This window comes from Panthera onca, chromosome B2 (assembly GCF_046562875.1).
Source record: "Panthera onca isolate mPanOnc1 chromosome B2, mPanOnc1 haplotype 2, whole genome shotgun sequence".
Taxonomy (NCBI): Eukaryota; Metazoa; Chordata; class Mammalia; order Carnivora; family Felidae; genus Panthera; species Panthera onca.
Window position 1 is genome coordinate 118,439,868 of NC_138343.1, and position 23,582 is coordinate 118,463,449.

The 23,582-nt window shown below is 39.0% G+C and overlaps 1 protein-coding gene across 1 annotated transcript in view; it reads left to right on the forward strand.

Moving 5' to 3' along the window:
• The window catches only part of ENPP1 (ectonucleotide pyrophosphatase/phosphodiesterase 1), a 72,699-nt gene extending 56,469 nt beyond the window's left edge, over nt 1-16,230 (forward strand). The window contains exons 19-25 of the mRNA XM_078447321.2: nt 542-593; nt 2,142-2,296; nt 3,838-3,967; nt 5,292-5,372; nt 6,229-6,361; nt 8,671-8,833; nt 12,152-16,230. Of these exons, the coding sequence (XP_078303447.1) occupies nt 542-593; nt 2,142-2,296; nt 3,838-3,967; nt 5,292-5,372; nt 6,229-6,361; nt 8,671-8,833; nt 12,152-12,322 (885 nt within the window). The 3' untranslated portion in view covers nt 12,323-16,230. The remainder of the gene's footprint in view (nt 1-541; nt 594-2,141; nt 2,297-3,837; nt 3,968-5,291; nt 5,373-6,228; nt 6,362-8,670; nt 8,834-12,151) is intronic.
• Nucleotides 16,231-23,582: the final 7,352 nt, after the last annotated feature.

The window sequence follows — 23,582 nt, forward strand, 5'->3', positions numbered from 1 at the left end:
CAAGTTGTCAATGCAGAGCCTGATGCGGGGCTCGGTCTCATGAACCATGAGATCATGACCTGAGCCAAAACCAAGAGTCGGACGCTTAATGGACTGAGCCACCCAGGCGCCCCGGCACTGTTTTCTTTTTACTCCTATCTTAACATATAGTTTTAAGAAGATAAACATTTGTGATAACAAGTGAGCAAAATTGATAGTGTCCATGAAGATAGAGATTTGGGGAACAGTTGATTTTATGCCTTCCGTTTTGTTTTAGGCTCGTAGAAAGACTGTCAGAGTAGGGATAAAAATTATAAAACAGCAATTCTTATTTTTCATTGATAGTGTTGTGCTTATGTAACAATTTTGTCTTCTTGCAGCTGTCATCCGAATTTTTATTTTCTTCCTCAAAAAAATAACTTTCACTTGTACAAGATGGTTTTATCATTGTCCCACGATGGAACAATGAGGTTGCAGAAATTGTTACAAAATTAAAACACATATCAAAACAAACAAAAAAAACATGTCTCTCATCGCTTAAAATAGTATTATTAACTTTTAGGTTTTGCCAGTTGTGGATTTTGAGATACAGTTGAATTTGACTGTGGCAGAAGGTAAGGAAGGCATCCTTACTCTTGAGCTTGGATTGTGGAAACAGGCTTTTTCTCAACAGTGTCAACCACAGAGAACTGGTCTGGGGACATTAGCTGAGAATAGCCAGTAACATAAAGGTAGTAGGGGAGGACCACCTGATGAAACATGGCAATGTCCTTGCTCAACAGTCTAGACTGCTAGTCATAAGGAAGGAAGGGATAGTTACAGCACATCATGCATTTAGTGGAAGCTGAATAACTCTTTATGAACAGAGTTGAGGTGGTTTGAGATTTTGGAGATTTTTATAAGTTTATAAGAGACCCTCAGATTTCCATTGAAAATACTGTTAAATTTCTATCTCACCTGGTTCTTAGTTAATTACAGGAGAGTATAAGTTGATTGATTTATCTAAAATTATTTCTTCATAGATTTTTTTTTTTTTTTTGAGAGAGAGAGTGTAAGCTGGGAGAGGCAGAGAAAGAGAATGAGAATCTTAATTAGGCTCCATGCTGGGCATAGACTTTGGGGCTCCATGCAGGGTTAGATCCCATGACCCTAAGATCGTGACCTGAGCCAAAATCAAGAGTCAGACGCCTAACTGACTAAGCCATCCCGGTGCCCCTCTTCATAACTTTTGAGTGAAAATTAAGCATATTTAATACACAGACAACTGAGAACATTTGTCAGCTGGGACTTGGATGCTCAGTGTCACTTTGATATGATCTCTGATACACTTTGATGTAGTCTCTGATCATTAAGTTACTTGGCTCAGTTTTTTCCTTCTGGAATAAAAAGGTGAATTCTACATTATTCCCAAATTGAATTTGCCTATATAAAATCTCTACATGTTTAGAGAAATCTTTGATGGCCCATGGTGACAAAGCATAGTGAAAGATGACACTTTTGGAATTGAGTAGATCTGTGTTTGAATATGAGCTTAGGAACTGTATGTCCATTGGAAAAGTATTTACTCCCTGTAAACTGCTGTATTCTCATCTGTACAATGGACATATAACCTTAATTCATAGGACTGTTTAAGAATTCAATTAGACGATGTCTACAAAGGACTCTACAAAGCACTTGACGCTTGGAAAAAGCGCAGTAAACGGTATATATACTATCACTGTTTCATTCAGCTTTATCTCATAATTTCAGTTCTGAATTTTTGTTTTCCAAGCACATACATCATCCTCAAATTTTTCTTTCTGGAGATTTGCTCTAAAGAATAAGTCATTAAAGTAATGTTAAAGAATTTTAGTAATATTATTTAAGACCTATTTGCTGAAATTTCTAGCAATTTCACAGTGTCCCCTTGTGAGATCTTGATATTACACTGATCTCTCAGAATCTTCATAGGCAAAAACTGTGGTGAATCCCTTTTATTTTCTAAATCATTTATGGTTCTGCTCTTTGTAATTAGTTTGTGTGTTTTTTTTTTTTGTAGTAAAAAATAATTTTTCGATAGGGTCTTAAGGAAAGAATTAGATGAATGTTATCATTATATATTATCATATAGTTCACAGTAAGTTTGTTTGAACGGTGGTTTCATTTTTCTCCTATGACCCAAGAGAAGGTTATTAAGCGTGGCACTGTACCCTATGGAAGACCCAGAGTTCTCCAGAGGGACAGCACAGTTTGCCTTCTTTACCAGCACCGGTTTGTGAGTGCTTACAGCCATGACATCCTGATGCCCCTTTGGACATCCTACACTGTCGACAGAAATGCAAGTATTGGTCGCCCCTCTAGCTACGTGTGATTATTTCATTAATTATCATTAAGCAGAACATTAAAAGCATGGTTAATTTGGGCCAAACTAATCTTGGCTTCATAATCAGTTCCTATATTAGGAGATCACTGAATTGGGAGTTGCAGGAATTAAGTTCTGATTCTAGCTCTGTGACTTTGAGACTCCGAGCAAATTTCTTCTTCTGGGAAATGAGGAATGTGCATGAAAGTATCTCCCTTGCCTTGTGTTTGTTTTCATATTTTATGATTCTAACTTATGTAATCAGTTTTGCAGTCAGTCACAAGTATTCGTCTCTAAATGCATAGATGTATGAGTATAAGGACTTTCCTTGGTTGTACTCACCTTAGGGGGTCCTCACTGATGGGGAAGGCCATTAAAACTCAGTAATTTTTCAGTGTGTAACACCTATGGGAAGATCCTCAAATCAAACTACAGAGAGGCTAGGGATCCCGTCCACCTCCCAGACCACAGGAAGCCCTTGAAAGGAGTTGTGGGTAGGCGTGGTATGGAATATCCCAGAATAAGACCACCATTCCCCCTCATCCCTGTCCCCTGGCTGCTGTAGTAGAAAGAGAAGCAGAAGATAGGCCTTGAAAGAGAGAAGTGGAGAGGGAATGAGATTTAGATTTTGATCAAATTGAAGTTTTAAACTAGTCTGACCAAATTTTCAAAGACTGAATGCCTGGCAAGACTGAAGCCCTTAAGGGATGGAAAGGGGATTTGAGAGAGCTTAGTTGAGTCTAGCAGTTGGATTTAAAAAATAAAACTATTGTTAATACTCACTGAGAAAGCTAAATAAAAAAGGTAGGGATGTGTGCATGTATATATGTAATGTCTATGTTAAAAAAAATATGTATATATTGCGCACCCCCACATATTCTCATATTTACATAAAGTTTCAGCCATAAATTTGTTCTAATTTTGACGACTATCTTCAAACACTACAAACATGTTTTGTACTTGACTTTGTAATATGTAGGAGTCTAGCCAGTATTGTGTAGGTGCCCATCAGATTTATTGTTTAATGCCTTAATTATGGTGTTCTTTGCTTTGGTTTGAATGTTCTGTTTTGTAATACAATCAAAGCAGCATAAATTCAGTCATCAGTGCTCCCGAGGTTTTCATGCTGCACTGTTAATTCAGTGGCTCCCCAAGCACCAGCTTTCAAGTCTATGCAGTTGTCTTTGGAAGATAGGCTCAGGTCCCCCCAAAATCGGCATTTCGCTCCCTGAAAGTTTGAAACTTGTAAACAAAATGAACCCAGCATAATAGGCCAATATTTGCACATGTGACAAATGACTAATATCCTTAATAGTATAAAGAGTTGTTGCCTTTCAGTTAGAAAAAAGATGAATACACTGTTAGAAAAATGGGAAAATGGAGTAGAACCTAAAGGGACAAGTAGGGTGATGTTCACAGACCTTGTAGGGTGTGGTTCACCCTCAACTCTTCAGAAAGCAGTCTTCTTTTCTTTTATATGCCTGATACCTCATGGCTCTTTACATTTTGTTTTTCAGGACAGTTTCTCTACAGAAGACTTTTCCAACTGTCTCCACCAGGATCTTCGAATTTCCCTCAATCCTGTCCATAAGTGTTCGTTTTATAAAAATAATGCTGAACTGAGTTACGGGTTCCTCTACCCACCACGTAAGTTTCTTCCTCCCTGACCTGCCCTTTCCCTGGTCTTCTTTCTCTCTTCCTTCTCCTTTTCTTTCTTTTGGGGCAATGAACACCATCTTTTTATTGTTGATCATCACGAATGAGAAGTATAACTCTTAGGGGAAATTTTCTAAAGCATCTAAAACTTGAATTTTACAAAACCTTTAGCTTTTGTTTGGAGGGTAGTTGATTTAGTGCAGACACTGTAGATAGGACATTCTTCATTTTTTCTACCTTTCTTTTACACAGAATTTGAGAAAACTTGAGTCAGAAGGATACAGCAGGGGTCTTAGGAGGGAGATATCATTTTGTTTGTTAAAAAGAAAAATAATTTGTCAAAGAATTAGGAATAGGCAGAGCCCAAGTGTGCTTGCCCTTTACGGGACAGAGCCACTAGGGAAGATTTTTCTCTCTCTTTTTTCTTTTTTTTTTTTTTGAGGTTAAGTGTTCTCTTTTTAATGTGGCAAATTTGTATGTTAATGAGAAGACATTTTGAGGCTGGCCTTAAAAGGCAAAAATCAGAAGTCTCCAGGTGCTTAAATACTTTCAGTATCCAGTCCAGCCCCCAGAATAAGTGTCTGAAGTCAGAACTTGGTTATTGCTTTATGAAAATAGAGCAGATCCAAGCTGAAAATCCATACAAAGAAGCCTTGTACAGCATTTCGAGGCAGACGTCCTGTGATGTTTTTTTAGGGCAGTAGGTGTTGTTCTGAAGCCAGATATCCTCTTTTTTCCTTTCACTGTAAAAGAGTTGAAGGAAAGAAGATTGTCCACACAATACATCGTAGTTGAAATAAGGCAAATAAGGTAAAAATTGAACACGTTTATTTTGGGGCTCTTATTAAGCTTTTGTTTCTTTGCTAAATTCATCTTGAGGAAGAAAATACTTAGATATTTTCCTTTTTTTTTTTTTTTTTAACGTTTATTTATTTTTGAGACACAGAGAGACAGAGCATGAACGGGGGAGGGGCAGAGACAGAGGGAGACACAGAATCGGAAGCAGGCTCCAGGCTCTGAGCCATCAGCCCAGAGCCCGACGCGAGGCTCGAACTCATGGACCGCGAGATCGTGACCTGAGCCGAAGTCGGCCGCCCAACCGACTGAGCCACCCAGGCGCCCCAATATTTTCCTTTTTTTAAAGGGACTTGACCAAGCACATTGCCCTTTCCCTTGACCCAGTACCTGGGAAAGTTTTATGGGTTTAAGGTGATAGCTAATTTTTAAAAATGCTACTCCCATGAAAAAGTGTAATGTCTAATGCTACTCATGAAGAATGAAATAGTTGTCTTTTTTATTTTTATTTTTTTTGTAGAACTAAATAAAGGTTCAAGTCAACTATATTCTGAAGCATTGCTTAATACTAACATAGTGCCAATGTACCAGAGTTTTCAAGGTAAAAAATTTTAACCCTATATTTCATAATCTCAATGAATTTCTGTGTATTATAGGTATAATTTATATTAATAAGGTTGACCCTCTAAATTAAATGACTATCTGATACATTCTTATCGGTTTAACTTGGACAACACCAATACACAAAAATTCTACAACTGTTAGACTCATGATATATTCCAATACCATTTATTCTACTCTGTATTTAAATCTCTATAAATGACATTTTTTGGTGGAAAAAGTATGTAGTCTTCTTGGAAAGTTATCCAGTTAATATAATCTACAACATCTACATAAACTTTCGGTATGTTTCCTTATTTAACTTTTGGAAGTTCTTGATAATTGCTTTTGATCTTAAAATGTATGGATTTTACATCGTTATTAATTATCGCAGCATTTGGCTCTTACAAGGATAAATATAAATTTATACCTCAAGTGACATATAGGATTTCACAATATAGAGCATACAGGAGATTTTTACTCTAATTTACATGGAGAGTACTTGTGACTATTTCAAAAGGAATGTTCAGATATTAACAATAAATCTGAATAACCTGCCTTGTTTACTGATGTTCATGGTTTTTTATGCTTTGTGGTGGTCTGTGATCACAAATTCATGGTGATGCACATGATCAGTCATGTCCAAAATAGTCTTGAATTCAACATTTGTTTATTAGTTCTGCCAAAGGCCAAAGTTGAGCAATGGATTTTTGGCCTCACATTAACACTGAAGCCAAATTCGACTTTGTCTCTGATTATTACAGATGCTGATTTCAAATGAGGTTGTTGAGTTTTTGTAACACAACAGCATGGCACCTTATTCTTTTGAAACTGCACTGACTTCCTTCTTGTTTCAGTTATATGGCACTACTTTCATGGCACCCTACTGCACAGGTATGCAGAAGAAAGAAATGGTGTCAATGTTGTCAGTGGCCCTGTGTTTGACTCTGATTATGATGGATGCTATGATTCCTCAGAGACCCTGAAGCAGTAAGACATATTTCATTTCCTCTTAAAAACAGCTGTCAAGTGGGATTACCATCCAGTTGAGTCACCAGAGCCTTTTCTGTCTGATAGTATTCATATTGATGCACGTGACATTTCCGATTACACTGAGAGCCCCTTGAAATACCTGATTAATTTTGATGTTTTGCTCAGTGTTCAGTAAAATGTTTTTTGGAGGAAAGAAGGAGTGTTTCTCTCCCACGCAGCTTAGATAAGTAATTCTTGAGCTCAGATTAAGCACTGAACTCACTGTATGTTAAGAAGGTAACATCCATGTTTAAAATCTCTATGTGTGGCTGATTGTTAAAATACTGTCTTAATTAACATACTGCTGGCTAGAAGATGAACACGTGCTGTGGCTAGAGGCATCCTGAAAGAACCAACAGGGTTATAAATCTATAGTGTCCAAGCTTAGGCCTTGAGTGAATGTCACAGCTTTTACCCAACTTTGGTTAGAGGGAGATGGAGTGACCATCTTGAAAAAAAAAACCAACAGTGGTTTTTCATAAAGGAGAGGAGAACATTTTATTTTTTTTTTAATTTTTTTTTTTAACATTTATTTATTTTTGAGACAGAGAGAGACAGAGCATGAACGGGGGAGGGTCAGAGAGAGAGGGAGACACAGAATCCGAAACAGGGTCCAGGCTCTGAGCCGTCAGCACAGAGCCCGACGCGGGGCTCGAACTCACATACCGTGAGATCGTGACCTGAGCGAAGTCGGACGCTTAACCGACTGAGCCACCCAGGCGCCCCTATTTTTATTTTTTTTAATTCACATCCAAATTAGTTAGCATATAGTGCAACAATGATTTCAGGAGTAGATTCCTTAGCGCCCCTTACCCATTTAGCCCATCCCCCCTCCCGCAATCCCTCCAGGAACCCTCTGTTTATTCTGCATATTTAAGAGTCTCTTCTGTTTTGTCCCCCTCCCTGTTTTGATGTTATTTTTGTTTCCCTTCCCTTATGTTCATCAGTTTTGTCTCTTAAAGTCCTCATATGAGTGAAGTCATATGATTTTTGTCTTTCTCTGACTAATGTCACTTAGCATAATACCCTCCAGTTCTATCCACTTAGTTGCAAATGGCGAGATTTCATTCTTTTTGATTGCCGACTAATACTCCATTGTATGTCTGTATATACCACATCTTCTTTATCCATTCATCCATCGATGGACATTTGGGCTCTTTCCATACTTTGGCTATTGTTGATAGTGCTGCTATAAACATGGGGTTGCATGTGTCCCTTCGAAATAGCACACCTGGATCCCTCCATTTGATCTTTCTTAAAAAAGTAACATGAGGTTTGGAAGCAATTTTGCTATTAAGGCTCCAGGATAAAGAAATTGAAACATCTGCTGAGATTCACCTCCTCCCTGAGCACCGTTCTTCCAGGCAGGCTCGGAAATTACTCTTCACACACATATATCTGTAGCACATTAGTTTGTAAAATGCCAGGGGTTTTTTTTTTTTGTTTGTTTGTTTGTTTTAAACTATATCCCTTGAAGAATAAGGGTCCTAACATAACTGCCTCAGAGGTCACAGCAGTAGAATGGGTAAAGAAGAGAACTTTATACATTTTGCATCCTACCAGAGCTCTCTGTTTTAATCCATCTTCTATATTATGGCTCCACAGAAGATTAAAATTGAAAACATTGCTCCCACTACCTTAAATTTTGAAAGATGCTGAAAAACAAACAAACCTAGCTTTGAGCCCCAAGGAAATAGAATTACGATGAGGTAAAGGTGTTACTTGGGACCTCTTCGAGAATATACTACAATTTAAAAGAAATTATTGGGATGGGAAAGGAAATGCCTTTAAAACAAAGAAGAGTCACAGTTTACATCAAAATGTAAAAACATATGACTTCTCTGGAGGGGATGGAACAGAAAAAAATCCCAGACTAGTTTCCTCTCTGTCTACTATCTGCACAGTTGCATACGGTTGAAAATACTTATCAATAATGCTTTAGAATTTTGGCTGTAGGTATTCGAGAATGATACATATTTTTTTTTCTTTAGCATCTCCATTCCAATTCCAACAAAAAAAAAAATCCGAAGTTCAATAAATTCTTATAGAAAACAAAAAGTATTTAGTGTATGTTTATCTGAGTGTCTTCTAATTCATTGTTTCAGTCTGGCAGATATGTTGAGGTATCACAATGACTAACTTCATACTAACATTTAATTATTTGCATTGTATTTTTAGATGCATTGCATTAAAATTATACTTTCCTGAAGTATTCATTAAGAAGATAGTTATTTCTTTCTTAAAGTGAATATTGCCTTATCTTACAGAAACAGCAGACGCATCCGTAATCGAGAAATTCTGATCCCGACTCACTTCTTCATTGTGCTAACAAGTTGTAAAAACACATTCCAGACTCCCTCACAGTGTGGAGATTTAGACACCTTAGCTTTCATTTTGCCTCACAGGAGTGACAACAGTGAGAGCTGTGTGGTAAGTAGCCTTTGTTAGCTTACCTGACACGTTGAAAATACGGATATAAGTATATTGGTGTGTTGTATCTAACATTACTCTGGGCAAAAACGGAACTTGAATATGCATGTACTTTGAAAGGATGCACTTCACATGAACTTTGCAGGACGGTTTTAAATCTGATACTCTGAGATGACCTATCTCTGGAGAAGACCACCCTTGCCTGTTAAAAACACAAACCAGGGGTGCCTCTGTGGCTCAGTCAGTTGAACGTCTGACTTTGGCTCAGGTCATGATCTCATGGTTTGTGAGATCGAACCCCACGTTGGGCTCTCTGTTAGCTCAGAGCCTGCTCGGGAACCTCTGCCCCCTCTGTCTTTGCCCTCCCCCTCCCTGCCCCACCCCATGCTCACGTGTGCATGTGCTGTGTGTCTCTCTCAAAAAAAAAAATTTTTTTAAAACACAATAAAATAGATCAAAATGTAAAAACATACGAATGCCTTCATATGGCATAGCCACTAAATTCTAGGTTTATTTGAGCTATGAATTTATTCTTGTTCCCAAACTGGATTTATAATTCCCAGAGTGTTAACATTGTTATAAATTAGTCTTAAAGTTATAGTTCTGTAGTATTTCAGATTAATTTTCTGTATACGACTTTATTATAAAATTCAGGTTTGTCTTTAATTATCTTTTCTTATTCTATGGTCGTTCAGCATTTAGAAATAATTGTTTTATGTTACCTTATTTGCTCAGAATTTAAAATACCTAAACTCGTCTTTGAACATCAAGACTCCATTAAAATTTTAGGAATTTTAAAGTTTTTCCTTATGGTGAGCCAAATTTTTTTTGTTTTTTTTTGTTTTTTCAGAGTACTTCCCAGATTTCCCAGTAGATTTTTTTTTTCACTTTTTTTTTTTTTTTTTGTCCATTGAACTTACACCCTCTAAGTTTAGATCTAAGTTGGCAACAAGATGTGGCTTTCTTACCAGCCTCATTTGAATGCGTGGTGGATATCTGGAGTCCTGTGGTCAAAAGGATGAGTCTGAGCTCAGCAGGAGAGAGTGCTATGATTGCTTATTCATTCCTCCCTTTATTTATTCATGTATCCCTTCTTGGATCCAGCCGTTCTTTTCTTTAATAACTACGTGTTGCCAGGGACTCTTAGTACAGAGAACACAGCAGTGAACAAAACAGATTGTGGTTTCTGCTGTGGGCCCAGGAGTGGAAAATAGGGATGTATTGCCCTCCTTGATCTAGGAGTCTATGTGTCATTCGTTAAGAATTAATGAAGATATTTCACTCTTTAATTGTTTCTCTGATAAACTTTGAGATTGATCAGTTCTCATAGAAGATATTTCTCATTAAGTTATTTTTCCTTATTCTTCAGAATTAAGTACAGAAGAGCAGGATTTTACCTTTTTTACCTATGCCAACAGGCATCTAAGTCTGCTAACTGTTCAATGTTCAACACTGTATGAGTATTCCCTTGTTCATTGATTTCTTTTTTCCCAAGAGATTAAATGATCACTAAAGGTATCAGTTAGTGTTCTGCAGAAAATAAGAGGACCATGTACAGTGACTTGAGCAAGTCCTCGTGTAATGGGCCATCCAGAGGTAGACAGTCTTGGGTCAGCAGCACCATTAGGGACCCAGACCTTTCCTGTGTTCCTTTGCTGCTATTATTAGCATGTAGCGTATGTGGGCTGAAGATGGTTTCTACTTCTCTAGATATCATGTCTGAATTCTGGGCCCTTTCCCCCCAAAAGAAGGCAGCAACAGACTTACGCTTACATTTCATGACCAAAATAATGTCAGGTGTCATGAGTTAGGCACCGAGTTCCTTTCCTATCTCTATCATTCCAAAAGCTCTTGTACAAACATTTTATCAAATTCTATAATAGCAGTGTGCCTTGAAGACACTAACTATTGGACTTGAACCAGAGAGAGGATTATTTGAAGGTATATCACCCATACTTACTGATTCCTTCTGTTTCATCTCTGAAGTAGTGACTAAGGATCAACAGGATATTGGCCTGAGAAAACAGATGTCTTACATGTACTTTGCATCTTTTCCTGTGTATGTTGGGACAGATGAAAAATATCTACTGGCCAAGTAATGCACTGAGTCAGGGCTATTCCTTTGAGGGCCAGAGTGAAGATTGCTGCAGAGAAAAACTGAGTGGGGCAGCAATTAGTACTGGGTATAGTGATGATTGGAGGCTAATGGGAAAATGGAAACTATTGATCCATTCCCTTTTTATGTGAAAAGTCTATATTTGTCCTTACCAACTAATAATGTCCCAAGGGCACAGGGATCTTTATTGAAGGATGTCTTTAAAGTACAATCATAGGGGCTCAGTCAGCTAAGTGTCTGACTCTTGATTTCCGTTCAGGTCATGATGTCATGGTTAACGAGTTCGAGCCCCACATCAGGCTCTGTGCTGACAGCACGGAGCTTGCTTGGGATCCTCCGTCTTCCCTGCTCCCTGCCTCTCCCTCACTCTCTGTCCCTCTCTCAAAAAATAAATAACGTTAAAAAAAATCAAGTACAATTCTAGACCACCAATCAGTGGATACTTTCTTCACCTGACCCTCTCCAGGAGCCAGATGCAGAAAAATGGTACTTATGCATGAATGTATGATTTCTATCTCTGTTACCTGCCTCAGCTACCACTTCTGCTTCCATGTGCCAGAGCACATGCCTTTACTTCTTGTCTGATCTCATGTTAGCTGAGACTTCGCTACCAAACCAGCTGAAATTGTGTTTCACCACTTCCCCCAACACTGTCTTCATTGCAACTGTGTAGATAACGGATTCTGATAAGAGCTGGTGTTTTTATAGTTTGCACACATCATTACATTTGATCCTCAAAAACAACCTTATAAGGAGGGTGCAGGTAAGAGAATCAGGAATCAGATGTTAACCAACTTGCCTCAGTTTACGTGGTATGAAAATGATGGAACCAGGACTTGAACCCAACTTTCTTTCTACTAATTCCCACATTCTTTCGGCCATGCCACATTGCTTCTGTTTTCCAGCATTTTTTTTAACCTCACACTGATCCAGTCTCTTGCACCAATGCAATATATGAGCATCTATTCCAGGTGTACTTTCCTTTCCCCAGATTTGAGACATCTAATTAAACAGACGTGCATAGTATATGTTAGATAGTGAGCTACTCAAGAGCAGGGATTGTACCTAACAAATCTTGTGGCCTCTGCCACCTGGGAGCCAAAGTGCCATAGCTGATTGAAATGGGAAGACAAAGTGCTTGTACAGAAAGTGAACGGACTGTTCTCCAGTGACTGTTTGTTTTACATTTCCCACCTTCATAGCATGGGAAGCAGGACTCCTCGTGGGTTGAAGAGTTACTGAAGTTACACAGAGCTCGGATCGCAGATGTCGAACACATCACTGGACTCAGCTTCTATCAAGAGAGAAAAGAGCCAATCTCAGACATTTTAAAGTTGAAAACACAGTTGCCAACTTTTAACGAAGAAGACTGATATTTTTTATTCCAAAAAACACATCATAAATGTTTTTGAAAGAACCTTCTATTTTATACAGCCCTCTGTTCACGCTGTCGCGTTGTTTGGAAACTGTCGACCAGAGTTAGAGCTGAGAATCCTCTGTGATACGACCGTCTCAGGGAACCCTGTGGCCTCAGCCTGGCAGTAGGAAAATGTTCTTCTTGAGTCTCGCACATGTTTGAATGTGTCAGAATCGTTCCGATTTGGGAAATAAAGACAGACCATACCTAAAACTGCTCTTCTATATTCTCTTAAGGGCAGAAGTAGCTGTGAACGTTGTCTGGACACCAGACATTTGAATCTTCCTTTCGTTAATAAACTTCTGTGGAACTGGCAAACAGGGCGCTAATGGATAGGATTGGAATAATCCGTGTTACAGCATTAGTATTTTCGTAAGAATTTAAAAGTGATTCTGGATTCTTTTTAACTTGGAGTTTTATTCATCTGAGTTTTAACCAAAAAATTCAGTGGAAGTAAAAATATCTCTGAGGCCCTCTTTCTGTCTTTTCTGTATACCCTTTCCAAAGCCAAACTATGCAGTCCTGTGGGTTTTTGTTTTTAATTGTGATTTAGCAATTTCAGATTTAATGTCTTTAGCAAGTTAAACTTTGAGGCAACATCTGTGAATTATCTACCTGCTATAAAATATTACCCTACATTTGCATTAAAAAAAAGAAAGATATTCCCATCCTGCTCACTGGTAATTAACATAGGTTGAAAATAGCTCTAAAGTAGTTGTTTTAGACTGTTACAAATGTCTTGATGAAACTTCGGAGAACTTGTCAATACATGCAAGGTGACATTTTTCATCAAGGTGGTAGGAACATTTTCCTCTGTGCATAAAAATGACCCCACCAGTGGCAGAATCATGCTGAATTGTTCATTTTGTTGAAAGGAATGTGTAGCCATTGCTTTATATCTTCTTGGTGGTCATGATAAATGAACTTGATCCACTATATAGACTATACCTGTTAGTCCCGGCCTGTGGACCTCCAAAAGCTACTTTCATTTTTGGCTACGTGGGTTTGATTTAGGTGTTATATTAGTACACCACAATTTTTATTTGTCGTTCATATGCTGATCATTCTTCAACAGACTGTGGACCACAAAATCCTTTAGATAATACAATTTATATCTAAAAATTATTTAATAATTTGGAAGATGTCATTGGTTTTTGTATTAGTCCCATTGGCCTGGAGGGTTTGTACATTGTATTGTTTTGTTTATTTTTTTTTTTTTTCTTCCAGTCTGTCTTCTCTCTGTTGTTCCGTTTGGGGCATTTCTATTGTTCTAAGTTCACTGATTATTTTCTCTCTCTAATCCATTTTGTTGTTGAGCCCGTCCATTGATTTTTGTATTTCAGTTACTGTTTTTGTTTTTGTTTCTAAAATTTCCATTTGGTTCTTCTTCATATCTTTTATTTCTTTGCTGAGAATTTTTATTTTTATTTTGGCTGAGACTTTGTATTTTCTCACTTATTCCATGCATATTCATAATATTCACTGAAGCATTTCTGTGATGGCTGCTGTAAAATTCTTTCAAATAATGCCAACATCTACATCATCTCAGAGGTTGGCATCTTTTGTCTTTTTTTCATTGAAAAAGATTTTCCTGGTTCTTGGCATGATGGATGATTCTTGATGGAAACCTGAATATTTTAGGTATCATGTGGCTAGGGGTTTTAGTTAAACCTTCTGTTTTAGCTGACTTTCTCTGGCATCAGCCTAGCGAGGGCACGGGGGCCTAGTGCGGGAATGGACACTGTCTAGTTATTTCCAGGTGTGGCTATGAGTCCAGGTTTTCCATTCAGCTGCCATTGACACTAGGGGCGAGATGGGACCCTTGTCACTGCTGGGTAGGGTGGGAGTGCAGCTCCCCACTGGGTCACCATTGATGCCTCCCTGGCTGGGATGTGTAGGGTGTCTTGTCACTGCTCCCACGTCGTGTCCACTGACACTATTGGCAGGAAAGCTGGGAAGACTTTATTATGACCAGGTGGGGGTGAAATGACCAGTTCCCTGCTCAGCCTTCTCAGAAATCACCCTGTCAGGGGAGTGAGAGCACTTCATTATAGCCTGCCAAGAGTGGAAGTCTAGGCTCCCCGCATGGCCTTTGCTGGTGTGGGTGGGGCCGTGGCATTTTTTGTGGGGTTTGCTGGAGTGGTGCAATTACTGTTCTCTCTCTTGCTAGGCTGCTTGTCTTCTAGTCCTTTGGCTAGAGAGCAGGACTTTCTTAGGACTTCTTTTTGGCTGCTCTGTTGGCATTTATAGGTTGGGAACTCTTCAGTTCCAAGTCTGGGACATTTGAGCAAAAGAGCAAACTCAGGAGAACTTATCACAGTTTTGTTCCTTGGGTTCCAAGATCCCTAGCCTGCCTGCCTTGTCTCCACCTTTCAGAATCTTCCTATTTTTATTTTATGTATATCTAAGCTTTTTATCTGCACTTAGCAGAAGGATATATACTTCTTTGTAGAAGTGTCTCATTGATTTTTATATATTCTTCAAAATACATTCAGACACATGATTGCCTCTATGTAAAGCATTCTAGCAGATCTTAATTAAATGGGTAGGTGTCTCTTGCCTTTGCCAGTCACCAGGAATATGAAGAATGACAAGTTATAATCCTTACAGTTTGGGGGAGGGAGAGAAGGCAGCAGAAGTGTATGTGATTCCTAAGGGGGGGCAGTAGATTTTTTAATGGAGCCACGGGCAGGGTGCTAGGGAGGACAAAGAACACACTGGGTGGGACTTGACAGGTCTCAGCAGTAACTTCCTAGATGTGGTGGCATTGGGCTAGAACTTGAAGATGAATTGGAGCTCTTCAGGTGAACAGGCAAGGAAAGGACATTCTAACATCCCTTGGATAGATGTGTTTTTGGCATTTTCCCATTTACCACTACTTTTGATATTTTCTACAGGTGTTGCTATGACCAACTTATGATTTGCAACTTTTATTTTTCTTACAGTTATTATAATCTCCTGTTCTTAAAAGTCAGACTGTAAGTGAATGCTATGCTGACTCTTTAAAGGGCATCCACATCTGTTCCTATTAGTTTTTTTTTTTTTTTTCAGTTGCTCTTATGCAGTATTCTTATTCTTATCTTGAAAGAGGTCTCTCCTCTTACTATTTCATCAGTTGAAAACATGTGACTGGCCTACTTCCCCAGTTTGAATGGTAAATTCACATAACTATATTTGAAAATGTCTGTACCCTACTGTGTACAATAAAGGCTATTCTTGGCTTTTCATATGCAAAGCAAAACCTTTACTTACTTATCCCTAACTTTATTGCCCTGCCTCTGATCAGTACTTCCTTAATGAGGTAAATAACTTCCATATAAGATTTCATAGCTAAGTCAGCTCATTCATGGCAGAGCAAACAACCAGGTGGAACTTAAAAATATTTCCAAGTTTCAGAGAAAAGAGGGCAAACCTTAGGGGGAAGAAGGCAAATGTTCAGGTCCCAGGAGGGCAGGTCAATGTTAGGCTAGTTGGTCTAGTCCTGGTTTTAGACCAGATTGGAGCTAAGACCACCTACTTCCCCAGGAGAGGCTGTTACCCCCTGAACCTTTACTTTTTTCTGTCGTTAGCTACAGTAGCTGTACTGCCTTGACCTGTGGGTACGTGCTTATCTATAATAGGAACAGGCATTTGAACTTTGAAACTAAATGTGGTGATTACACTTCATGCTGAAACCTATCACAGGAATTTGGTGTGTGGGTGCTTTCGTAAGCATTAAGTAAAATTTTAACATGGCTACAGTCCAAGGATGTTTTCCTTGTTTTTTGGCAGTCTCAATATTATCGGGGAGAGGGAAGAATCTATAGAATATAAGTCTCTAAACTAAGAAATGTGGATTTACCAATAAAAGTTGTATATACAGAAGCTTGGCTGCTTATGTCTGTGTGTGTGTGTGTGTGTGTGTTTGGAGGATGGGGGCAGGGAATGGGTGGTGGTGTTTTCCCAGGGATGATACTGAGTACAGGGGTTGTAGACAATTAACCACAGCTGTATTACTGGAAGAGAAAAAAGTTCCAAAGTTCATTTCAAATTCACAGAGTAAACATCAGCTTCTGACCTATATTCTTGTTTTTGTATTTTAATTATTTGCAATCATACTTCCAGGTAAAAACAAGACAGGCATGTATAAATTTCTTTCCAGTATATAGAATTGTCTGAAACCAGAGGGAAAGCATCCAAATTATAACTTCAATAGATTTTTTTCAACGTGAAATTTTTGTACTTATCCTTTCCATTCTACATAAATAACAATTGAAGGAAAAATAAAGATTTTACTATAAATTATAGCCATGGAAGAAACTAGAGATACATAAAATGTGTTTTAGTCTGCTAGAAATGAAAGAAACTCTGGAAAAGGATTTATTTTCATAAGAAGTCAAAAGGAAGCAACAGAAAAGATGCACCTTTCATTCCACCCCAGTGTCATTGTTTTAATGTTTATTTTTGAGAGAGAGTGTGTGAGTGAGGGGCAGAGAGGGAAGGGGAGAGAGAGAGAGAGAGAGAGAGAGAGCGAGAGAGCGAGAATCCCAAGCAGGCTTCATGCTGTCAGCGCTGAGCCTGACGTGGGGCTCAAATCCATGAACCCGTGAGATCATGACCCAAGCTGAAATCAAGAGTCAGACATTTAACAGATTCAGCCACCCAGGTGCCCCCACAATGTTATCATTATAAATTTAACTTCATGCTTGCCCATAAATCCTCAACTCAGGGGGCAGGATTTTAATAAAAATAACACATTCACTTTTAAAACTCTTGTAGGATTTCTGGGTGCCTGGGTGGCTCAGTCAGTTAAACATCTGACTTTGGCTCGGGTCATGGTCTTGTGGTTCATGGGTTCAGGCTTCATGTCGGGGTCTGTGCTCAGAACTCAGAGCCTGGACCCTGCATTGGATTCTGTGTCTCCCTCTCTGCCCCTCCCATGCTCTCATTCTCTCTCTCTCTCAAAAATAAACATTAAAAAAAAAATAAAATAAAATAAAGGTAATAAGTCTTTAAAAAAAAAAACTCTTGTAGGATTTCATTATGTATCAAATTCAGATCTCATAATTAGGATACACTTCAGCCTTCACAGAATTGAGATATAAAGCGATATAATAAATATCCAGGAAATGAGGTTTTTCTATCTCTTGATAATTTTGCCCTAGGACATCCAGGTACTTTTTACTATCAAAATGTTTTATGCCGATGCCTAGATAACATTGTGCTGAATATAATACAAAGACGGTGAAACAAAGATCTCAGGACTGAAAGTTCGTAAGTTAATAGAGACTGGAAATGATTTTAAATAAATGAGACCAAAATTTCCTCAGTTCAATGAATAGATCTCATTGCTCGAATTTTTATCATTAAAAAAAATCTCAGATAAAACCTATAATTTTGAATCTTCCATCATAACCCATTCTAGACCTTGACACAATTTCACTGTTTTGAAGAGTCGCTCACTTTTATGAAAGTCCGAACAGAAAGAGTGGTTAATCTGTGAGGCCTTTGTGCACTTGCGTGTTTTTCAGATCCCACCCCTGTTTAACTCAATAGAACACTTTAACACATTCCACTAGATTAGATTCAATTAGATCAAGACTGACAACAGATTTCAAAGCTGTGTTTACTCTGTGTCAAGGAAATAGGCATTAGGGCTAAATCCAGGGAACAAGACAGATGGGATACCTCCCCCTTGGTGCTTACTTAGCAACAGTCCATCTTGATTTCAAGATCTCGCCCAAGGCCTGTATCCTTTTGACACCAGTCTTCTCTGTACCCCTAAGCATGGTCATGTGATCTGTGGTCAGACCCTCCCAGACCTTGTAGGTGACAGAGCACCAGCCCTCGGGCGAGTCATTGTTGGTAATTGCAACCAGCTGTGTGCATGATGCATTTTATTGCCCTATAATCTGTATACAATGTTGTTAGATGGCCTTGCAATGTCCTAAGAAGTTGTACTCAGCCCCTGATGCTAGATCCAAATGCATGGCTTGCTAATGGTGGGTGGTCTGCAACCATAAAAGGGAATCGTTTCAGGGTGGGGTGGTTAGTGGTATGTGAAGATTGTTAGCTTCCATGTGGGGCTTCCAGGAACCTGGGAGTATCTTATCCTAAAGAGAACACATTCCACAAACCTCATAAGAAAATTAAAAAGTCCCAAGAAGCTGTATTAGCTGAGCATTTCCTAGCCTGTGATCTTCTGTTAAACTTGCTAAGGCTGTACCCTTTGAGTTTTTTTCCCCAAAACTGTAACTTCGATGAGATTTATGTCAAGAGTGCACTGTTCCACAAGGAATACAACTCAATCCTGTAGGATTTTTCCCTGGTGGTTGTAACTCCCATTTAACATTAAGCAGATATTTTTTTAAATTGTAGATTTCTTCTCATGTATTGTCTCCAAAATCATCTGTCACTGAGAACAGAAAAACTCTTTATAGCTGCTGTTTCTAGTACGGTGCCTGGCACATAGTAGTTGGTCAATTAAAAAAAAAAAGTCCAGATGAATGAAACTCAATAAGATGATCCTACTAAAACATCCATTTAAGATAGCTCAGGAATCACAGGTTACAGAAATGTAGCTAGAGGACAATCACATTGACATTAATTATTCTTTGCCTCCCTACCTTTTTTAAGTGCTAGATGGTATTTTCAATGGGGTATTTTTAAAAAGCAGGGCATCTATAGGTATCTTCCTAGTACACAAGGCAGAATTTTAAAAATATTATAAATATAACACAAATATAAAAAATAAAAATACAATAAATATACAATAAAAAATTCCTTTCAAGGGCCATTCACAGTTTTCATTCACCACATCCTGCGTCAAGCATCATGCCTGGTGAACTTTTCAGAGTTTTGACATCTCCGATGAAAAACCTCTCTACAAAGCATATGGTGTATCTCCAGCGACAAACTGCCGTCATAAACATTCACTGACAAAGGTAGAGAAGCACAGGAGCATCTGTTCATTCTCACTTCCATCAACTTCAGGTAACACTTCTGCTGTGAGGAAAAGCATATCAGCCTGGAAGAAAATAAGTAGGTGGTAGCAACCATGCTGGAGCTTCTAGAACAAATATTTCAGGCAACTTCACTTTACTAAAAAGGAGAGACATACCCCTTCTTACTGTCTTTGAAATTCCGGGCGACAGAATTTAGCACTGGCTGAGATAGTAATGAACTAAGTATTAGTGATGTGAAATCATCTCTCTCCCTCATGGAAGGTTGACAGTAAACAAATTAAATATTTATATACCCTATGAATCAGTCACATTATTATGATAACAAAGACATCTGTGAAACTAGATCAAATATGATGACAATTATAAGGATAGCTACCCTTGGGGCGCCTGGGCGGCTGTGGGTTGAGCGACCGACTTCAGCTTAGGTCATGATCTCACGGTTCATGGGTTCGAGACCCGCATTGGGCTCTGTGCTAATGGCTCAGAGCCTGGAGCCTGTTTCGGAATCCGTGTCTTCCTCACTTTTTGCCCCTCCCCCACTCGCACTCTGTCTCTCTCAAAAATAAATAAACATTAAAAAATTAGGGGCACCTGGGTGGCTCAGTCGGTTAAGCGTCCGACTTCAGCTCAGGTCACGATCTCGCGGTCTGTGAGTTCGAGCCCCGCGTCGGGCTCTGGGCTGATGGCTCAGAGCCTGGAGCCTGCTTCTGATTCTGCTTCCCTCTCTCTCTGCCCCTCCCCCGTTCATGCTCTGTCTCTCTCTGTCTCAAAAATAAATAAACGTTAAAAAAATTAAAAAAAATAAAAATAAATAGATACTCTTCACTGGGTACATATTTAGTTCCAGACATTGTGCTAAATGATTCACATATATTTTCTCAATTATTTTCTCAACAATTCTGTAATGTGAAACTACTAACCTTTACCCTGGCTAGTAGGTTATCCCTGGCAGGGATCTGAGCCCAGGTCTTGCTAAAACTCATGTATTTAAACAGCATGTCACATTGCCTCCTTGAAAAGCACATTGAAAATGTTCAAATTCATCAAATTCTACTCCATCAGCAGTTGAATCCCAAGCCAGTTCTTGAATTAAATTCATTAATGGAGTATTAATAGCTCGAAATACCATCATTTAAAAAAAGCGCTTATAAACAAAATAAAGGGGTACTTGGGTGGCTCAGTTGGTTAAGCATCCAACTCTTGATTTCAGCTTAGGTAATGCTGTCATGGTTTGTGGGATAGAGCCCTGCATTGGGCTCTGTGCTGACAGTGTGGACCCTGCTTGGGATTCTCTCTCTCTCTCTCTCTCTCTCTCTCTCTCTCCCCTTTCTCTCTCTGCCCCTCCCCTGCTCTTTCTCGCAAAATAAACAAAAACATTAAAAAAAAACAAAATAAAAAATGTTAACTCTCCACTGAAAAACTGGCAAAAGTCTGGAATAAAACATTCATAGGAAAGAACTGTAAAAAAACAAATTAACCAGCATGTTTTAGCTCATAAATTAAATGCAAATGACATTTTTGTGTTTACCACGTGGGAAACGTTTTAAAAGGCGCAGACCCCCAGTGTTGCAAAGTTAATCGGCAGTGCCGGGGTTTGGGGTGGTCCTCCCTTTCTTGTTCCCCTGTAAGTCATTACTTTTATAATCTGGAAAAAAAAGACACTAGTAAAATTTGTTTAGACAAAAAAATGCTCTTCAATCATAAAGTATTTGAAGTGTCTTCACCCTTATCTATTTATGTGGTGATGCACATCCAAACAGCAGAAAAGGTCCCAGTACCTAAGGATATCGCTTAGGTGTTGATTAAGGGGTGAGTGATACTCCCTCATTTCATTGCTCGTCACCATGGTGATGTTAACACAGTTCAAAAGGCCCACTGGGACTTGAATTCCACCATACTACACAAAACCTTTGTCTTTGGTCATCTTCCGTTCCCTTCCAAGCTTCTGGTGTTCACACCTGCCCACCTTCCTTCCAGTCCCTTACGGAGAAAGTGTGATTCTTTTGTTTTTTCAGACCTGAGTTCTCATTTCCTCCCAGGCTCTGTTTTCTTCGTTATTGACCTTTCTTTCTCATGCACACTTCTGTGATTCCCATCTCTCTGTTGCTGCCGTCTCTCTGCTTTGAGTAGGTACTTGTCCTTCCGTTTTCCAATGGCGTCCACCCTGTTTTGTCTGTCCCTCGAGCTCTCACCGTGAGACCGGACAAATAGGTGCCTGGTTTACATCTCCTCACTTTATTTCCTTGTTAACTTCTCCCATTTTTTGAAACTCTGGTGAGTTGGTTAATGACCGCTCCCCTCGCCCCCCTTCCCATAACCTCTCTTTTTTTAAAAAAGAACAATGATTTCCTAATTGACAGATTTCATTTTTATTTTGGAAATGACAAAATGTGCTGCAAACTATAAGGAGGGAAATAACCATCATCCCACGCAGCCTCTCACTGTTAACATCCCAGCTCCTTTATTAGCTTCTTGATTATTGCATTAATCTTTCTTGAATATATTTTCAATCACTGCTACTGTCTCAAACATCCCTCTATGCCCCTGATTCGAGTTTTCAGCATGTTTGTTCTCTTCTTTGCTATTTGTAAGTTATCATTTTTGTATTATTATTTCTTTGGACCTGCCATCCCTTCTTTTGAAATCTCCTTTTATGGTTTTATCCTATCTTCTTCGAGATTGTTTTTATTTATTGGATTCATGCGTCTATTTTCTTTTTCTTGTTTGACCTATGTTGTCTTCTAGGTGAAATTGATGGAATGACTTTTCCTTCCTTCCCTCTCACTCTGCCTCCTTCCTTCCTCTCTTCCTCTTCCCCATGCACCTTCCTCCTTTTCTAGCCCATAGTATATTTGCTGAGTTTAATGCCATTTCTTTTCATCTTACTCCTGTTTGACATTCCGTTTTACTCTGAGATGGAGTAGGTAACCATCTTCCAATTGTATCTGAGAGTCGTTTGTTTTTTCCTTTAAATTACAGTTTCAGGGAAGAATATTTTGCTTCCTGTCCACTGTTTTTAAAGCCCAAGGGTAGAGTAGTGGTGGGAGAAAAGACAGTTTGAGATTGTCTTAGACTTTCTATGATATTTGGGCTCCTTCCCTCTTCCGAGATTGTTCCTTGTACAAATGTTCACGTCATCTGGAGTGTAAATTCCAGTATTGGACACTCATGGACTTTGGTTCATTTCCTCAATTTAGTTCATGCCCAGGAGATTTCACAACTCTGTCAACCCTTTTTTCTCTTTCCCTATTTTACTTGTAGTTTCCATTACATTTGCCGGTTCGCCACTATAGTAGATTGCTCTTTTTGTCCTGCATGCTTCTCTGCAGTATGACTTTGTTCCTCCAATGCACAAAAGCCTTGTGACTTGCTCTGACCATTAGAATGTGGCCAAAGTGACTTTTTTTCACTTATGAGGTTGTCCTTAAGGGTCCTTACACCCTATGCTTTGGGCTCTGAAAATTCTCCTACCACTAGGTAAGGAAGCCAGGGCTAACCCGCTGAGTGATGAGAGACTGTGTAGAAGAGAGGCTCAGCCTACAGCCGGCACCAAGGCCCTGTAAGAGAGGGTAAGGCCATTTGTGCCCTCCAGGACTAATGGAGCTGCCTGAAGGCTGCAGTGAAAGGTGTGAGTGGCCCTAAGGAGACCACCAGAAGAACCACTCAGCTGAGCACAGCCAGAACCATGAGAAATATTGAATCATTCTTTTAAGCTACTATGTCTTGGAATGTTTTTAGGCAACAATACATAATTGCAACCTGAGTAATACTAAGTGCTACTTGAAAGATGTGGCATCGGCTTTGGCATCAGGCAGTGGGCAGAGGCTGGAAAATGGTAGAGTGACATACTGTTGAAGGCAGAGGAAAAGAAGACTACCTTTACGATATGCCATATAATGTTTGGATCCTTCAAAAACCTATCTCCAGTTGTTTATGAAGGCAACAAGGCTGAGTTAAAAGTTGAGATCCAAGTCATTCGTGTGTGTGTATGTACTGATTCATATTTAAAAGGCCAGGTTGATGCATACGATGTTTGTGGTGGAACTATTCACAATAGCCAAGAGGCGGAAGCAACTTAAATGTACATTGACAGTTGGATGGATAAGCAAAATATGGTATATGCATACAGGTAAATATTATTCAGCCTTAAAAAGGAAGGAAAATCTATCATGGGCAACAATACAGATGAACCTTGAGGACATGGGGCCGAGTGAAATAAGCCAGACAAAAAGCCAATCTTGTACAGTTCCACTAATATGTGGTATCTAAAGG